This window comes from Hippocampus bargibanti, linkage group LG07, assembly GCF_051943395.1.
Source record: "Hippocampus bargibanti isolate YZ-2025 linkage group LG07, ASM5194339v1, whole genome shotgun sequence".
In the NCBI taxonomy this organism is placed as follows: domain Eukaryota; kingdom Metazoa; phylum Chordata; class Actinopteri; order Syngnathiformes; family Syngnathidae; genus Hippocampus; species Hippocampus bargibanti.
Window position 1 is genome coordinate 4885156 of NC_142740.1, and position 17531 is coordinate 4902686.

The following is a 17531-nucleotide window of genomic DNA, read 5'->3' on the forward strand; positions in this document are numbered from 1 at the left end:
TTTATCAATAAATTTATAATATCAACAAGCAAAATGTATATACTCATTGTACACTATTTTTTATTTAATTAATTTGATCGATGTAAAAAAATAAATGTGTGTAAAAGGCGTATTTTCATAAAATAAATCACTTAGTTTATACCTTACTTTTCAATATTTATTATGTTTTTACATGACGTTGGTCGCACACCCATCGACCCCCCACGGCACCTGGACCAGGTGGTTCAACTAATGTCTCCGCCAACGCGATCCGCTTTTTGGGCATGTTTGTGTCTTCGCCTCGCTGCGTGTGTCCAATTCCATCCAGCCCGGCTGCGTCGTCCCCGGCATCCAGCCAGGAGCTCCACCAAGCCGGTTAGGTGGGGACTGACAGACCGCCTTTTCCATGGGAGGTACGTGTAACACCGCAGGTCGCTTGGCTTCAGTGTCTGCATCACAGTCAGCAAGCCGGAACCGCGTCGCCTTGCCGGGCTTGGGCACTTGCCAAAGGCCCGCTGACCCAAATTCTTATCTAACGCGGTGGTGGCTAAGCTAACAAGCAAGCCGGCAAGCCTCGGCTGAAAGTAGGTTGACGCTCGCTACTGTGGAAATTGACTGCGTCGCTCATTTTTAAATTCCCCGGTTTAACCGGGACGAAAAAACGAGGAGTTTTATCTTTTTAACGTCGTGGGGGAGATTCTCGGAAAAGTTCCCGTCAAGTGTTACGGTAAGCGGTGATAACCCTGAGCGGTGTTGTGTTTTTAAAAAACTGCGAAATAATCAGTGTTAGTTAGTTAGCATGCGGGCTAGGTGCCTTTAGCCGAGCGGTGATTCTCTGGTCAGCGTTGCCGGCCGGCGCCACCTCTGACGCGGCTACGTGCGGGTCAAGGTGCCGTGCCAAGGGGCTCCACTCTAAGGGTCGCACCTTCGATAACACGCTGTTCATTTGATTGATATTTGACCTTTTTTTTGTCATCTAACTGTGGAAATTAAGGTTTTATTAATAACTCATTTTTCACATTCCAACGCTGAAAGTTTGATTCTGTTTTATAATGGTTTATGGCTTTCTTAGATATGGATAAGAATTCTCCATGAAAGTTGTACTTATTTTTATTTTTAAACTTTTGATGTGTTTTTGGCAGATTGTCAAATGCCACTTTCAAGCAGGCAAACAAGCAATGCAAAATGCCATAGATGGGCTAACAAATTCCTTAAAGGACAACCGACACCGTTTTTTTGTTTCCTAACTGATATCAGAAAACCGTTTTATAGCATCTAAAATACCCAAAACATGCAGGCTGATATTTTTAGTCAAATGCAAAACACCAATAAAAATGAGTTAAAGTGTCCCAAAACTACTTTAAAATGACCTCAGAAAGTTTCAGTTTCAGAAGGCCCCACCCCATTGTTCGTGACGTAACGGAAGGACGTCTTGCCTTGCTCGAGAATCAAAACAATGGCTTCAGATTAGGAGAAGATGCTTTCTTGTTACTCATCCAGTGATGAATATGATTCAAATAGTTCTAAAGAGGAAAGCATAAATGTTTGCAATCGATTAAAAAAGTCTAATTTTGAGGCATCTGGACTCCAATGTAGTGCCCAGAAAATGCACAAGATGGCGCCCAAGCTCCGTTGGAAATGGGCTGATTTGTCTGCTGGGAATTTGTGTCAACTAGTATCGAATAGTAGTCTTGGTGCAACACACAACGATTCACCATCGCGTTATTTATGTTTTTTCCTTCTAATTTCACCATCAACACAAAGTTTTCCCACCAAACAAAGTACCCAAAATGCATTGTGCGTCGCTTTCTCGGTCAGGGGCGTTCCAGACATGACGTCACGTCAGGCATCGTCATCAACTCGAAACAAACAAAACTTCCTGAATATTCAGCGCAAGTCTTAAAATGTAAAATATCGCTATATGCGGTGGAATCTTTGTAAAATACGCTCACTAGAAGTCATTTGAAGTGATTTTATAAATTATGGACACAACTTGACCAGAGGCGTCGGTTGTCCTTTAAGCAACTCATATTTAAACCCAAACGGTGGAGCAATGCAGGTTGACAGATACAAGATCAACAATCACAGACACATATTACTTATATTATCACCCATCTACAGCAAATTTTAATCAGAGATTCATCAATGTGCAGGCTGCACACACATGCATCCAGCCGAATTCTCCCGCGAGTGACGATACTGAAGATTGTTTCACAGATTGTAGCATCTGATGCCAGAAGTGTCAAAAAGCAATCTTGTAAACAGCGATTAGCACCAAAGAGACCAGCATAAATGTTGCCATGGCAGCCGTTGTGTGAAAAGTAGCTCAGCCAGATCATCTGGAATTGTTTGTATGTCATCAATTTAGTAGTTAGTATTTTTGAATGAACGCTTCTCAGTGTCATCCAAGTTTCAAGAGACGTTATACAAACACTGAATGCAAGCTACGAACGAGATGCGTTCCGAATGGTCGTTCGTAAGGTGAATTTGTTCATAAGTTGCTTCAGTGCTATATTGTGTATGGAATGTCTGTTTAAGGCTTATAGGTTTGTATCAAGTATAGAAATAAAGTATGTTTATAAAGTATGTTTAAGGCTGTTATAAGTAACCTGTATTGGTTTGTACTGTAAAATAAACATTTAATAAAACAAATGCTCGATAAAGATATGTATATATACAACTGGACAAAATACTACAGATGTTCCTCCAAAAATGGTCATTATAAGTAACCTGTATTGGTTTGTACTGTAAAATAAACATTTAATAAAACAAATGCTCGATAAAGATATGTACATATACAGCTTGAGAGAATAGTATATATGTTACTACGAAAATGGTCGTATGTACCATTGTTCGTAACTTGAATGTTCATAAGTAGGGGAGCGTCTGTGTTTTAAAGCTCAACTCATTCACTGCCAGACGATATGCAAAAATGTGTCCACTCCAGTGACAGGGTTTTTGTCATTTTCCCTCAAATTGCGGCACCCATAGAATCAGAATCAGAATCATCTTTATTGCAAGAACATTCAAGTTGCGAAAAATTGGTACATACGACCATTTTCGTAGTAACATACAGTAAAGTCTCGTTATATCGATATTCAAGGGAGTCCGAAAAAATATCGATATAACCGGGACTATCGATATATCCGACCCTGTTTGCATGTAATTTTCTCCGTGCGTGCATAGAAATAGTATCGATATAACAGGGACTATCGATATATCCGATATCGATATAACGAGACTTTACTGTATATAGTATTCTCTGAAGTTGTATATGTACATATCTTTATCGAGCATTTGACACCTTAGTCTCTTTTCTTTTATCAGGAAAAAAACAGTTAATTCCTAAGTTATATGGGTCTGGAGTTATCTGAGCTTGAAATGGGGGTGGCTGTACAAATTACAATGAAATATTGGTTTATATAGCGCTTTAACAACAGCTGAAGCTATAACAAAGCGCTAACATGGACAAATGGCAAATGCTGTCCCCCCATTGCCAGAGGTCTGACTAGCGCTTGATCGGCACCCCCGCAAGAAAAAACTAAACCAGAAAAAAAATCCGTCACAGTTTTCAATTCCCGAACAAATTCGGGAATGACAGCCAAATGTGAGTTCACCAATGACATTTTTCTTGTTCCTGGTGTGAAACTCAACACGGGATTTGGCCTTCCTGCCGCAGGTATTTCCGGAATAATCTTTAGCGTAGCTGCAGTTCTTCGAAGCACGTCAATTAACAGCCAGGGTCCATTCATCCTCTTCCACGAACAGATGCTCACGTTTACCTTTCTTGGAAGTGGCCTCTAAAGGGAGGCCCGCTTATGAATGAGCTGTCAGGATATCCGTGTGTTGCATGTGTGTGGGAGAGTGTATGTGGATGTGTGTGTGTGTGTGTGTGTGTGTGTGTGTGTATTCGCCGCGCCTGTTCTCAGATTGCAGCCGGTGTCACAGATGTTCCGATTTGACCAGCGTGAGCCCGTCGCCCGTGTTAAAATAGCCTTTTCTGGTCTTTTAATCAGATAAAAAGTCTTGACGTGAGATCTGCGACAAGGTGCCGCAACGTGAGGTTAAAGGTAAGCCTGAATGTCACATGAGTGCCAAGATTTGGTTCGAGTGTGAGGGAGCAGCCTTCCAACATTGTTTTCATGTGGTCTAATGTTGTCCCGGTGTGTTGCTTGTTACCATGGAGATGAAATTAAGTCACTTGATTGTATGATATTGCCAATACAGTGATACCTTAGCTTACGAACTTAATTGGTTCCCAGACGGAGATGTAAGGCGAAAAGTGTGTATCCCAAAAATTAATTTCCCATAGGTAACCATTAAAAGGAGAATAATCCGTTCCCAGGTCCTCATAAAACATACTTTTCTACTTTCTAATTGTCTAAGCTACAAAATATACCTTATTTTATGTATAATAAAGTGCTATGGTATTATAATTAAAGAAATAAACTGTACTGTATATTAAAGTCGTTTTATTTACCTTTGTGATGGTCGTTGATGGCTTGATGGAATGGAATTGATGGAAACGAGTCCATATTTCACTGTTTTCTTTCCATTTTGTCACTCTCTGTCTGTCTTCTGCCTGTCTCTATAATGTTTAAACCACCTCCCCTAATTGCTGTGTTCTTGACCAATCACGTGGCTTTAACCGAAGACTGGCGGTGGGGAATAGAGGACGAAAAAATGTGGGCAGACATTTTCTTTTTTGGACAATACAATACAATACAATACAATACAATACAATACAATGCAACTGAAGCTGTATTTGACAAATATTGATTTTGAACTATTCCACGTGAAGTCTGTGGAGTTTCATGATTAACCTGGGATGAATTCATTCAGCAAAATAACTTAATGTCGCTCTCGTCTTGGGGGGGGGGATTAGGCGTGGGTCTTTCCATGGTTCACATTCGCCATAAGTACTGTCACCCTGAGGCCCAACAACCCCCTTTGGCATCTGTCAGAGGCCCCTCGTTGGGTTACTGACCCAGCCGAGACACAAGGCCAAGGCGTCGTGGGGCGCCTGCCAACTAGCATCACCGGCGCTACATTCCAGTCTCCTTTCTTGGAAGCAAAGTTGAAAAAAAAGAACCCCTTTGTATTGCGAAGCCTGCGGCTCGGTGCGCTCTGAGACTGTAAACCGCTCTTCACTTGAGTTGCCTTTTGTTTTGTAGGCGCTGTAGGGGGGGAGCGCGTTGTCATTTAGCAAGAGGAAGTAGCAACATTCCGATTGGAACGGTCTGTTGGGTCTTTTTCATTGTTTTTAACTTATTCACTGCCAGACGATGTGCAAAAAATTGTCCACTCCAGTGCCACGGTTTTTGTCATTTTTACTGTAATTGCAGGACCCACGGAATATTGAGTTTTAAGACTACTTAAACATTCAATTCAGTGGAAGAAACCTTAGACGCTCTTCTTTCATCAGAAAAAAAAGTTAATTCCTAACGTCTGTGTACGCTCTAAGTCGTACAGGAGTGATCCATCGATGAAAAAGTTTCTTCGGCTGTCTTCTGTACTTCTTTGAAGGTGCCGGATGTTTCGCTCCTCATCCGAAGAGCTTCTTCAGCGAACTAAAGTTGTGCTGGTAACCCTTACCCTATATCCCTAGCGGACAGGGGTGGCGGTGCCAGACCTCTGCTCTAATAGGTCCTTGCTTAAATGCTGGGGGAGCAGTACACTACTCCTTGAAGCTTATCTGATTACTTCTTTTGTTAATTCCTAAATTATATGTATCTGGAGTTATCTGAGCTTGAAATGGGGGCAGCTGTACAAAATACAATCCATACATATTGATTTATGTAGCGCTGTAACAACAGCTGAAGTTGCAACAAAGCGCTAACTTGGACAAAAGGCAAATGCTGCCTTTTGGAAGGGAAAAACACTACCAGAGGTCTTACCAGCACTTTATCGGCACCCCCCCTGCAAGATTAACCAAAACCCAAACAAATTTTGGAATGGTGTTCCACGTCATGCTTTTCAATTCCCGAATAAATTCAGGAATGGCAGTGAATGAGTTAAAAGCCGGAATTTAAAATATGTGATTTGAAGAGGAGCTTTTAAACAATAGATCATACTATATACTATATAAAAATACTATACTATAATAATACTATATAAATCAATATGTATTGTATTGTTATATATATAAAATTCAAATGAATTCAAATGGCTTCACTGAATTATACAGTTGAGTTTTTATCGAATGCTAGCTTAGCAATTAGCATGTCTTGTTACCCCTTTGTCACGTCAAAATGAATTCTTGTTCATGCTACGGAGGTGATAATTATTGACTGAAAAGCGACTTAGCATCACATTGAGTAGCCAGTCGAAGCTCGCTGCTAGCTAACAGGTGCGGCGTAAGTAGCAGAGAGCTTGACTTCCGACATACTGCGGTCGGTGATGCCGGCAGTTGTTTGTCAGTTTTATCATTCATTGTTTTGATGAGCTGCGAAATGCTAATGTTGCTATTTTTTCAACAGATTTTGATCTAAATGCTCATCGTTGTAATGTAACCAACTGCTTGAAAAGAAAACAACACTCCATCTAGCGAAGGAGCCAACGCAATCAGATTATGACACCAAAGGCAAATAATTTCAAGTTGGTCTGTTGAATTTGGCCATTTGCCTCGGTTTACCAACCCCTTGGCTTACGAACTTTTCGGTATACGAATGTGAAATCTATGAAAATTTTACCTTGGCATACAAACTATTTTTCAGGATACACACGGAGCGCCACAATGAGTGATCTGTCGCTCACGAACGAGCCCGTTCTCCGAACAAGAAAATGGCAGCCGACTCATTTTTATCCTCTATCCCCCGCCCCCAGTTAAAGCCACGTGATTGGTCAACAACGCAGCGGTGAGGGGGGAGGGGAGGGGTTACAGACAGAGAGTGAGGGCGTTCTCCAAAAAGAAAATGGCAGCCAACTTTTTTTGTCCTCTATTCCCCGCCCCCAGTCTTCGGTTAAAGCCACGTGATCGGTCAAGAACGCATCAGTGTGGGCAGGTGGTTTAAACAATAAAGAGACAGGCAGCCGACAGGGAGAGAGCGACAAAATGGATTTAAACTTTTATAGTTCAAAGGCAGAGTGTAGACTGCAAGGTTAAAATATCCCATCAATCAGGCTCCACAAATAACCCGCACAAGCTAATCTGTACACTTGACAACCTAGCTAAACAGAACACAATTGATGAGGAACTAGATAAAATTATCGCAGAGAAAGCGCCTATAAGGGATCATTCCTCAAGATGGTGAAAGAAGTAGGCTACGTTCCTCATGTTTTGTTTTCAGTGTTTAATGCTGATGAAACCGGCCACTCCATTCCATCAAGCCATCGACCATCACAAAGGTAAATAAAATGACTTTATTATACAGTGCAGTTTATTTCTTTAATTATAATACCGTAGCACATTTATTATACTTAAAATAACATATTTAGTGTAGTTTTAAGGCTTAGAAAATGAGAAAGTAGAAAATTATGTTTTATGGGGACCTGGGAATGGATTATTCTGCTTTTAATGGTTTCCTATGGGAAATTAATTTTTGGGATACACACTTTTCGCCTTATACACTCTGTCTGGGAACCAATTAAGTTCGTAAGCCAAGGTATCACTGTATCGAAATAGGGTTTGAAGGGTGACACTGCGTCGCCATCAAAACCCAAAACTCACCCAACCTAATCTCGGTAATAATGCGAGCGAAACCTATGCGAGCGAAAGTTTTTTTTTTAAATTACTAAACACACAATCAACCGCTTGTAATGGCCACTGAGGAACAAGCAGCTTTCGGTTTCATGAGAGACTTGCGCTAGCTGTGGAGGAACTCGCGTCTATTTTTACACCGCACCGTTGCTATGGCACGTTGCCGTTCGGTGTCAGCTACAAGCTTTGGCGAGATGCGTCACTGGAGATCCAGCGGGTGTGACTCACATGCACCGTGATTCGGTGGCCTATATCGGCGATTGCCAAACTCTCGTGCCGTGAGGTGTGGCGTGGGAAGTTGGCGAACACATAAACGCGCAGTGAACTCTTTGCACCATTGCGGTTTAGTAATGAGAACAAAGTAAACAAATCTGTGGCTTTACCGCTTCACCATAACGCAAATCTTCTTACGGATTGTGTTTCATAAACATGTGAGGCGGAATTTTCCAAAACTGAACTTAACCGTAAGACTAGAAGTCACCAACGGGCTGACTGCTGGCACCAAGAAATAAACAGGTTATTCTTTTTTTCTGGGAAATAATACATAAAAAATACATAATACATAAAAAAAAATACATAAACAAGCAAAAAAACGGCACATTTTAGAACATTTCTAAATGATGGCAATATCAAGAAAAACATTTTCAGAAATAAACTACATTTACTTTGAGACATTAAGTACCTCTCTCTCCTGGCAAATTGCCGTTTTTGTGTTTATTATGTTTGTTAAAATCATAAGTGCCTTGCACACTGGGTTCGATAGCACAGTAATTTCAACTGTGCTATTTGTCATGCATATTAGCATATTTGACAATAGCTGACTTTGACTTTTAAATCCAAAAATATGAAAAAAACACGTTAGAAAAATGGAATATTATGGCAACATTGAGAAAAAAACATTTTCAGAAAAAAATAGAGACATAAAATATAAAAACTAGCAAAAAACTACACATTTTAGGAAACTGGAAAATGATGGCAAAATCGAGAAAAACATTTTCAGAAAAGAAAAAAAATTGAGACACTAAATACAAAAAGGAAAAAAAAGCCAAATTTTAGAAAAATGAAATCGGAATCGAGAAAAAAACATTTTGAGAAATATACGAAAAAAAATTCAGACACAAAATTTTCACATTTTCGAAAACTGGAAAATTATGGCAAAATCGAGAAACATTTTCAGAGATAAATGCATTTTTTTGAAACACTAAGTACAAAATTAAATAAATACAAAAACATTTTAGAAAAATGGAAAATTGGGATTGGATAAACCTTTACTCGTCTCACAGCGGAGAAATTGAGGAAAAAAATCTGAAATAACCAAAAATTGGTTTCGGACAAAAAATACAAAAACTGGCGCACAAAAAACGCCAAATTTTAGAAAAATGGAATATCATGGCAAAATCGAGAATAACATATTCAGAAATACAAAAAAAAAATAATAATAATTCCCCCAATGTTGCCTCAAAATGGCACAAATAAATTATTTAATGGATTGCAAACATGTATGCTTTCCTCTTCAGAACTATTTGAATCATTTTCAGAAAGAAAGCATATTCTCCGAATCTGAAGCCATTGTTTTGATTCACTAGCAATGCAAGACGTCTTGGCGTGACGTCACGAACTGGGGGCGGGACTTTCTGAAAATGCCAAATTCTCACCTCAATTTTTTTGCAGATTTTGGACACTTTAAGTCATTTTTATTGGTGTTTTTCATTTCACTAAAAATATCATACTGCGTGTTTTGGGTATTTTAGATGCTATCAAACATTTTTCTGGTGTCAGTTAAAAAACAAAAAAGTGACGTCGGTTGTCCTTTAACTTTGGCAGAACGAGTCAAAACACCGTCCCGCATCTAGACTTGTTTAGCGACGCTAACTGCATAGCCTTTTTCACATAGCGTGACTGCCAGCGTGTGGACACGCCTGCGCCGAGTGGGACATCCCCCTAGAAGGTGGAATGAACATGACAGGCCAACGCTGGCAGGAGTTGGGTCGGTGTTACTCGTGATGAAGTTTGGAATGGCGCAGGAGGATAAAAGTAGGTCAATGGGCCGGCGGGTCTGTGAAGCAACTATGACATCACAGTTACACAACCTCCGCTCTCGTGGTTATAAAACGCTCACTCAGGAACTTATGCGTCCTCAGGCTGACGGCAGAAAGACGCCGTGCTTTGCCGTCGTTGACAATATTCACTGTCTACAATGGGGAGGAAAGTGGAACTTGATGTCACGCGAGTCTCATACTGGGAGTGGCGCAATGGCACTGAAGTAGCCTGAAGTCACTCTGGCATACGCTTAACTACTCTTCCCTTTGTCGAACTCCTGACTTGAGCCAAAACTCCTGATGCGAACGTGCCGGTCATGTTAGGTCATGACCAGTAACCCAAATACAGTGAAACCTCATTTTACGAACTTAATTGGTTCCCAGAAAATGTGTGGAAGGCGAAAAGTTTGTCTTCCAAACATTTATTTCCCATAAGAAACCATTAAAATGAGAATAATCTGTTCCCAGGTCCCCGTAAAACATACTTTTCTATGAAATAAGCCTAAAAGGACAACCGATGCCTCCGGAAAAGTTGTGTCCATAATTTGTAAAATCACTTCAAATGACTTCTATTGAGCATATTTTACAAAGATTCCACAGCATATAGCTATATTTTACGTTTTAAGACTCTGCATATTCAGGAAGTCTTGTTTTCGAGTTGATGACGATGCCTGACGTGACGTCACGTCTGAAACGCCCCTGACCTAGAAAGCGACACACAATGCATTTTGGGTACTTTGTTTGGTCTGAAAACTTTGTGTTGATCTGTGTTGATGGCGAAATTCGAAGGAAAACTACATAAATAACGCAATGGTGAATCGTTGTATATGTTGCACCGAGACTACTATTTATTTATTTATCCATTTATTTATTTGTTCATTTATTTACTTATCTTTTTATATTTATTTATTCATGTATTTATTTGTTCATTTATTGACTTATCTATTTATTTTTATTTTTTTATGTATTTATTTATTTATGTATTTATTTGTTCATGTATTTATTTATTTATCTGTATTTATTTATTTATTCGTTTATTTACCCATTCATTAATTTGGTTATTTAGTTATTTATGCATTCATTCATTCATGTATTTTTTTGCCTTCTAATCCCACAGATTCCGATGTCGTTGCCATGCGTCAGGCTCTCACGCCGATTCGACGCCAAGACCTCACGGCGCACTAATCCCGGCTGCCACCAGTACTCGAGTCCTCCACAACATCACCTCGGTCCGCTCACCTCCTCGTCCTCTCTCCAAATCGGCTTCGGCTTCCCGTATGGTATGACGGTCTTTTTTTTGTTACGTTTCCATTGCGTACGCTTTGATGATGTATATATTCTTCTATTTCTTTTCAAGGTTGATTCACTGATGTCTTCCTTGCGACTGAAAGATCCCATTTGACATGGTAACCCTGAAACGGATGAAAATGACATCAAGCATTGATCAGTGAGTCATATCGCAAGAAAATCATTTCAAAATGGGCATTTCTTCAAATCTTGGCCTCAAATTGTGTCCTATTCGCTTTACTTTTCCTGGGGAAAAAAAATCTACCAACTTCATTCACAATAGCCTGCATTTTGGCAGAGCATGAATAAATATAAAAAAAAAAAAAACAACAGGATTCAAGCAGTTTAATGCAACTCCTAGTGAAATTATACAATGAAACTAATCGTAAAACAAAGCTGGTTGCACATATTGTATATTTAAAGCCACCGGAACAATCTTTATTAGCCTCAGGAGCGCCCTTGTTAGCTTAATAATAATAATAATAATAATAAGAAGAAGAAGAAGAACAACAACAACAATAATAAATTTAATTGATAAGCCCCTTTCAAAACTCTCAATGTCACAGGATAAGTTTTTCTGTGGGTGAGCAGCGGCAGCCACACGCGCCAGCGTTCACTCAACCTGGTAGTAAATAGAAAGCTAGCTAGCCAGCTAGTAGATAGCTAACATATATAGCTAGCTAGATAGTTAGTTAGCTAATACATTGAATGTCACTAAAATACACAGATAGAAAGCTTTCTAGCCAGCTAATAGATAGCCAACAGATAGCCCGCTGGATAGCCAGCCACCTAGATTGCCATATATATATATATATATATATATATATATATATATATATATATATATATATATATATATATATATATATATATATATATAGAGAGAGAGAGAGAGAAATATATATATATATATATATATATGGCAATCTAGGTATATATATATATATATATATATATATATATATATATATATATATATATATATATATATATATATATATATATATATATATATATATATAGCTAGACAGCTAGATAGTTAGTTAGCTAATACACTGAATGTCAGTTTAGTCGCTGAACATAATTTGCCCCACCCCTCTAAAAAGAAAATAATTCCAACGCAAGATTCCCAGACTTACAAAAATATGTTTTTTTAAAATAAAACTGTTAAAAGATGGAGAAAACTCCCACACACGAGCTAACAGGTAATGGAAATCTCCATAAACGGGCTCACGATACGCATGAATGGTCATGTGACTTTCGCGATTTAAGTTATAGAATTGAATACAAGTGGTGGAGAAGCACATGTAGACAGACATTACAAAAAATACTCTCTTTATATCCATATGACTGATTTTTACATTCCCCAGAACAGTAGGAGCAGCACGTTGAATTGAGTTTGAAGCATTAAGTCATCATGATGTGACACGTTCATAATATTACTTTTTAAAACTTGTACAGCTCTAGAACGCACCTTTCCCATGACCAATAGCAATTTTTTTCTTTCCCGTGACCCGCAGGGACGACAACCGAAGCATCTTTAGTTTAGTGGACGACGATGACAAGGATAAAGCAAAACGGTGAGAAAGCAAGCGTACCTGAAATGGTTTATTTAGTTTTTGTCCCGAGAGTCGTGTTGACGTGAGCGACCATTTACGCAGCGTATCCCGCAACAAATCCGAGAAGAAACGGCGAGATCACTTCAACGTTTTGATCAAGGAGCTGGGCACCATGTTGCCAGGCAACAGCCGTAAATTAGACAAGTCCACCATTTTGCAGAAGAGTATCGACTTCCTACAAAAACAACAAGGTACATAATTTAAATTGCTCGACATGTTTCCAGCTGACTGCTTTTAACCATGTTTTTAATGGCTCAATTAACTATTATAGAGCTATTTTTAGAGGTCGGTAAAATTGTTTATGATGATGTCACACGGTGTACATTGATACCTTGGCTTACAAACTTAATTGGTTCCCAGACAGAGTGTGTAAGTCGAAAAGTGTGTATCCCAAAAATTTATTTCCCATAGGAAACCATTAAAATAAGAATAATCCGTTCCCGGGTCCCCATAAAACATAATTTTCTACTTTCACATTTTTAAGCCTTAAAACTACACAAAATATACCTTATTTTATGTGTAATAAATGTGCTATGGGATTATAATTAAAGACATAAACTATACTGTACAATAAAGTCATTTTATTTACCTTTGTTATGGTCGTTGATGGCTTGATGGAATGGATAGCTTTTTGCATAAAGTGTCTCAAGGAGCTCTGGGTTGTACACCTTGGAAGTTGTGATATTGCAACAGATGCAAGCAGACACACTAGAAACACCATTAATAGCTGGTTCCCTTGCTTGTCTTTTCTTTTCAAATTGAACTGATGGTTAGTGCGGGTTATTTGTGGAGCCTGATTGATGGGAATTTTAACCTTGCAGTCTACACTCTGCCTTTGTACTATCAAAGTTAAAACAAGTCCAAATTTCACTGTTTTCTCTCCATTTTGTCATTCTCACTCTGTTGTCTGCCTGCGTCTTTAATGTTTAAAACACCTCCCCTCACAGTTGCGTTCTTGACCAATCACATGGCTTTAACCGATGACTGGGGGCGGGGAATAGAGGACAAAAAAAATGTCGGCAGCCATTTTCTTTTTTGGAGAATGGCTTCACTCTCTCTCTCTCTGTAACCCCCCCCCCCCCCTCACTGCTGCGTTCTTGACCAATCACATGGCTTTAACCGCCGACTGGGGGCGGGGAATAGAGGACCAAAACAAGCCGGCTGCTATTTTATTTTAGGAGAATGGGCTTGTTCGCGTACGACACATCACTCATTGTGGCAGCTCCATGTGTATCCCGAAAAATAGTTCGTATGCCAAGGTAAAATTTTCATAAATGTAACGTTCGTAAACCGAAAAGTTCGTAAGCCAAGGGTTTCGTGAACCGAGGTATCACTGTATTTATTCATTTTAACATTATTTATCCAAGTTAGGAAATTGAGAACTGAATCTTGTTTGGAATGCCAATGAATGAAGCCGTCATCCGCACTTCTTTGAAGATGTAGAATGTTTTGCTCCTCATCCGAAAAGCTTTGTCAGCTCACTAAAATTTTGCTGAAGACGTCCGACACCTTCAAAGAAGTACAGATGACGGCTGAAGAAACCTTTTCATCGATGGACAACCCCTGTACGATTGAGAGTTTATACAGACGAATAGTAATCATAAAAAAATATATTACAGTATTCCCCAAGAAATACATTTTGATTAAATCACTAATCTGTGACTCGCCCGTTCCCAACTACCTGCATCTTTTCCCGCCAGAAATCTCTGCGCAGTCCGAGTCGACGGATATCAGGCAGGACTGGAAGCCTCCGTTTCTCAGCAACGAGGAGTTCACGCAACTGATGTTGGAGGTGAGACGCTGCCAGATGATTGCGATTCTCAAAAATGAGACGTTTTAAACCACTCCCAGTTTAGAAATTTACATTCCACAGCAGCAAAGTGAGGAAAGGAAAGGAAGAAGTAGAAAAACAAAACACAGGAGCTGCTGTAAAGGCAGCCACTCTCGCGGCGCCATCTTGAAGTCTAAAGAACAACAAAAATAATAATACAGTAAAGTCTCGTTATATCGATATCGGTTATATCGATAGTACTGCTTATTACGATACTATTTCTATGAACGCAAGGAGAAAATTTACATGCCGCAGGATCGGATATATCGATAGTCCGGTTATATCGATATTTTTTCCGACTCCCGAGAATATCGATATAACGAGATTTTACTGTAATAATATGACAACACAAAGACAGAAACACTCATTCAATCTTAAGCACTTTCTGCATCCTCTTTGTTGCCTGAAGCAGTTCTAGATGAAAGAGGAGTAGATCATTTTCACCAATGGATCAGGAACGTTATGGTGAAATGTGCACGTCTGCTATCAGCCAAAATATTGAAAGCAAACACGAAGCTGTAGCATCCATTGACAAAAAGAAATTGCCTCACATCTCCTGTCCCACATACAGTAAATCCGCTTCAATTCCAAGCCGCGACAGGTCCACATACCCAGATAGTAAACATAATAAAAGGGACTGTGTCCTTTAACTGAAAACAGACATTTGTGAAAAAGGCTTTTGATGAATTCTTTTACTAACCTACTGAATCCAATGGTCTGTTTGCTCCCAGGCGTTAGACGGTTTCTTCCTAGCCATCACGACCGACGGGAACATCATCTACGCCTCGGAGAGCGTCACGTCGCTACTGGAACACCTCCCCGTGAGTTTCTCCGTTCATCATAGGCATCGCCTGTAATGACAGAACCATTATATTATTATATTACATTATATTAATAATATATTATAATAATTATACTAATGTGATATATTAATAATATAATGCACCGGAAAATAAGTTAGTCTAGCTAGATAGCTATGTAGCTGGCTATTTATTAGCTATATGGCTATCTAGCTAGTTAGCTAACTGTCCAGCTGGCTATCTATTAGCTAGCTGGCTAGCTTTCTATCTATTTGAGTTACTTCCGGGTTGAGTGAACGCTGGCGCATGTGGCTGCCGCTTCTCACCCGCAGAAAAAACGATCCTGTGACTGTAAAGTGACCTTGAGAGTTTTGAAAGGTGCTTAGAAATGAAATGTATTATATTATATTATATTATATTATATTATATTATATTATATATTCGCTAGCTATTAGCTATCTATTCGCTATTTGCTTGTTGTCACTGAGTAGCTGTTTGTACAAAAAGTTGCTGTTAATACCTGTATTAACTAGCGAGCAATCTATTAGCTATCCATTAGCTCGATAGCTAGCTTGCTATCTATTTGAGTTACTTCCGGGTTGAGTGAACGCTGGCGCGTGTGGCTGCCGCTGCTCACCCACAGATAAAAACTTATCCTGTAACTGTAAAGTGATCTTGAAAGTTTTGAAAGCTTAGAAATTAAATGTATTATTATTATTATTATTATTAAGGCCCGCAATGTTTTTTTCTTACTTTTTTTCCAGTGCGATCTTGTGGATCAGAACCTGTTGAACTTCCTACCCAGCGGGGAACATTCCGACGTCTATAAGCTGCTGTCCTCGCATGTCGTCGAAGGGGAGATGCTAACGCCCGAATATCTGAAGAGTAATTTGATTTTTATTGATATATTTATTTATTATTTGCCTGGCACTCTTGCTCAATCGTGACCGTGTGCCGAGCCAGCATTTAGTCAAGCCCTGATTGTCTCTAATCCTTAGCCAAGAACCAGTTGGAGTTCTGCTGCCATATGCTTCGAGGGACAATGGACCCCAAGGAACCGCCTGTTTACGAATACGTCAAGTTCATTGGAAATTTCAAGTCGCTAAAACATGGTGAGCAAAATATTTGAAATAAAAACAATGTGTGTGGCAAGGCTATTTAATTTAGATGCCATTTACATAATTTTTGAAGTTTTTATTTTTTTTTCATTAAAAAAATCCTCAAAATTCGAACTTGATTTCTGTCGTCTTCCATTTTAATTTTTTTCTATCTCATTATTTTAATGAAGTCATTTACCAATGCAATATCTTCTTTTACTTTGAAAATCCGTGCTTAACATTTTGGTCAATTTTGTTATGCAACAGAATGTCATCCGATCCATTGATTCAGTGACCGAATACACAATATTTAATATGTAATGGAATAAAAAAAATCTTATTTAATATGAAACTAATAATAAATGTATCAGAAATTCCATGTGAAATGTTAACTCTTTCACTGCCATCCACAAATTCATTCGGGAATTGAAAATATAACGTAGAGCGCCATTCCTGAATTTGTTCGGGTTTTGTTTTTTCTTGTTTGGGTGCCGGTAAAGCGCTGGCCATGGCCTCTGGTAATTTTTGTTTTAGCCTCCATATGGGGGCAGCATTTCCCTTTTTTCCCATCTTAGCACTTTGTTCCAGCTTCAGCTGTTGTTAAAGCCCGATATAAACCATTGTGTATGTATTGCATTGTATTTTGGACAGCTGCCCTCATTTCAAGCTTATATAACTCGAGACCCATATAATTTAGGAATTAACTATTTTTTTTCCTGATGAAAGAAGAGAGTAGAAGGTTTCTAACGCTGTATTGAATGTTTATGTAGTCCTAAATTTTAATATTCTGTGGGTCCTGGAATTCGAGTGACAATGACAAAAACCCTGGCACTGGAGTACACACATTTACATACAAAATATTAAACAAGGATCAACAACGCTATACTGTGATACCTTAGCTTATGAACTTAATTGGTTCCCAGACAGTATGTGAGGCAAAAAGTGTGTATCCCAAAAATTAATTTCCCATAGGAAACCATTAAAATGAGAATAATGTGTTCCCAGGTCCCCATAAAACATAATTTTCTACTTTTTAATTTTCTAAGCCTTAAAACTACACAAAATATACTGTACTATCGATTAAAAATTTAATCAGTAAACGTGTCAATATTGCCAAAAAGATTTCACAAGTTGTACAAAAATTTTGTAACTTCATCTGATACACAAATTTATAAATCAG

General features: G+C 38.9%; 1 protein-coding gene across 6 annotated transcripts in view; it reads left to right on the forward strand.

The window, feature by feature from the left end:
• Positions 1–180: 180 nt before the first annotated feature.
• clocka (clock circadian regulator a) overlaps positions 181–17531 on the forward strand; it is a 31253-nt gene continuing 13902 nt past the window's right edge. For 2 of the 6 annotated variants that reach the window (XM_089000237.1, XM_089000236.1), the window contains exons 1-10: positions 405–706; positions 3996–4049; positions 10835–10997; positions 11075–11164; positions 12525–12584; positions 12666–12814; positions 14324–14415; positions 15186–15275; positions 16019–16139; positions 16253–16366. In XM_089000237.1, coding sequence (XP_088856363.1) covers positions 11121–11164; positions 12525–12584; positions 12666–12814; positions 14324–14415; positions 15186–15275; positions 16019–16139; positions 16253–16366 — 670 coding nt within the window. In that variant the 5' untranslated portion in view covers positions 405–706; positions 3996–4049; positions 10835–10997; positions 11075–11120. The other 4 variants (XM_089000231.1, XM_089000233.1, XM_089000235.1 and 1 more) reach the window with 4 other exon arrangements.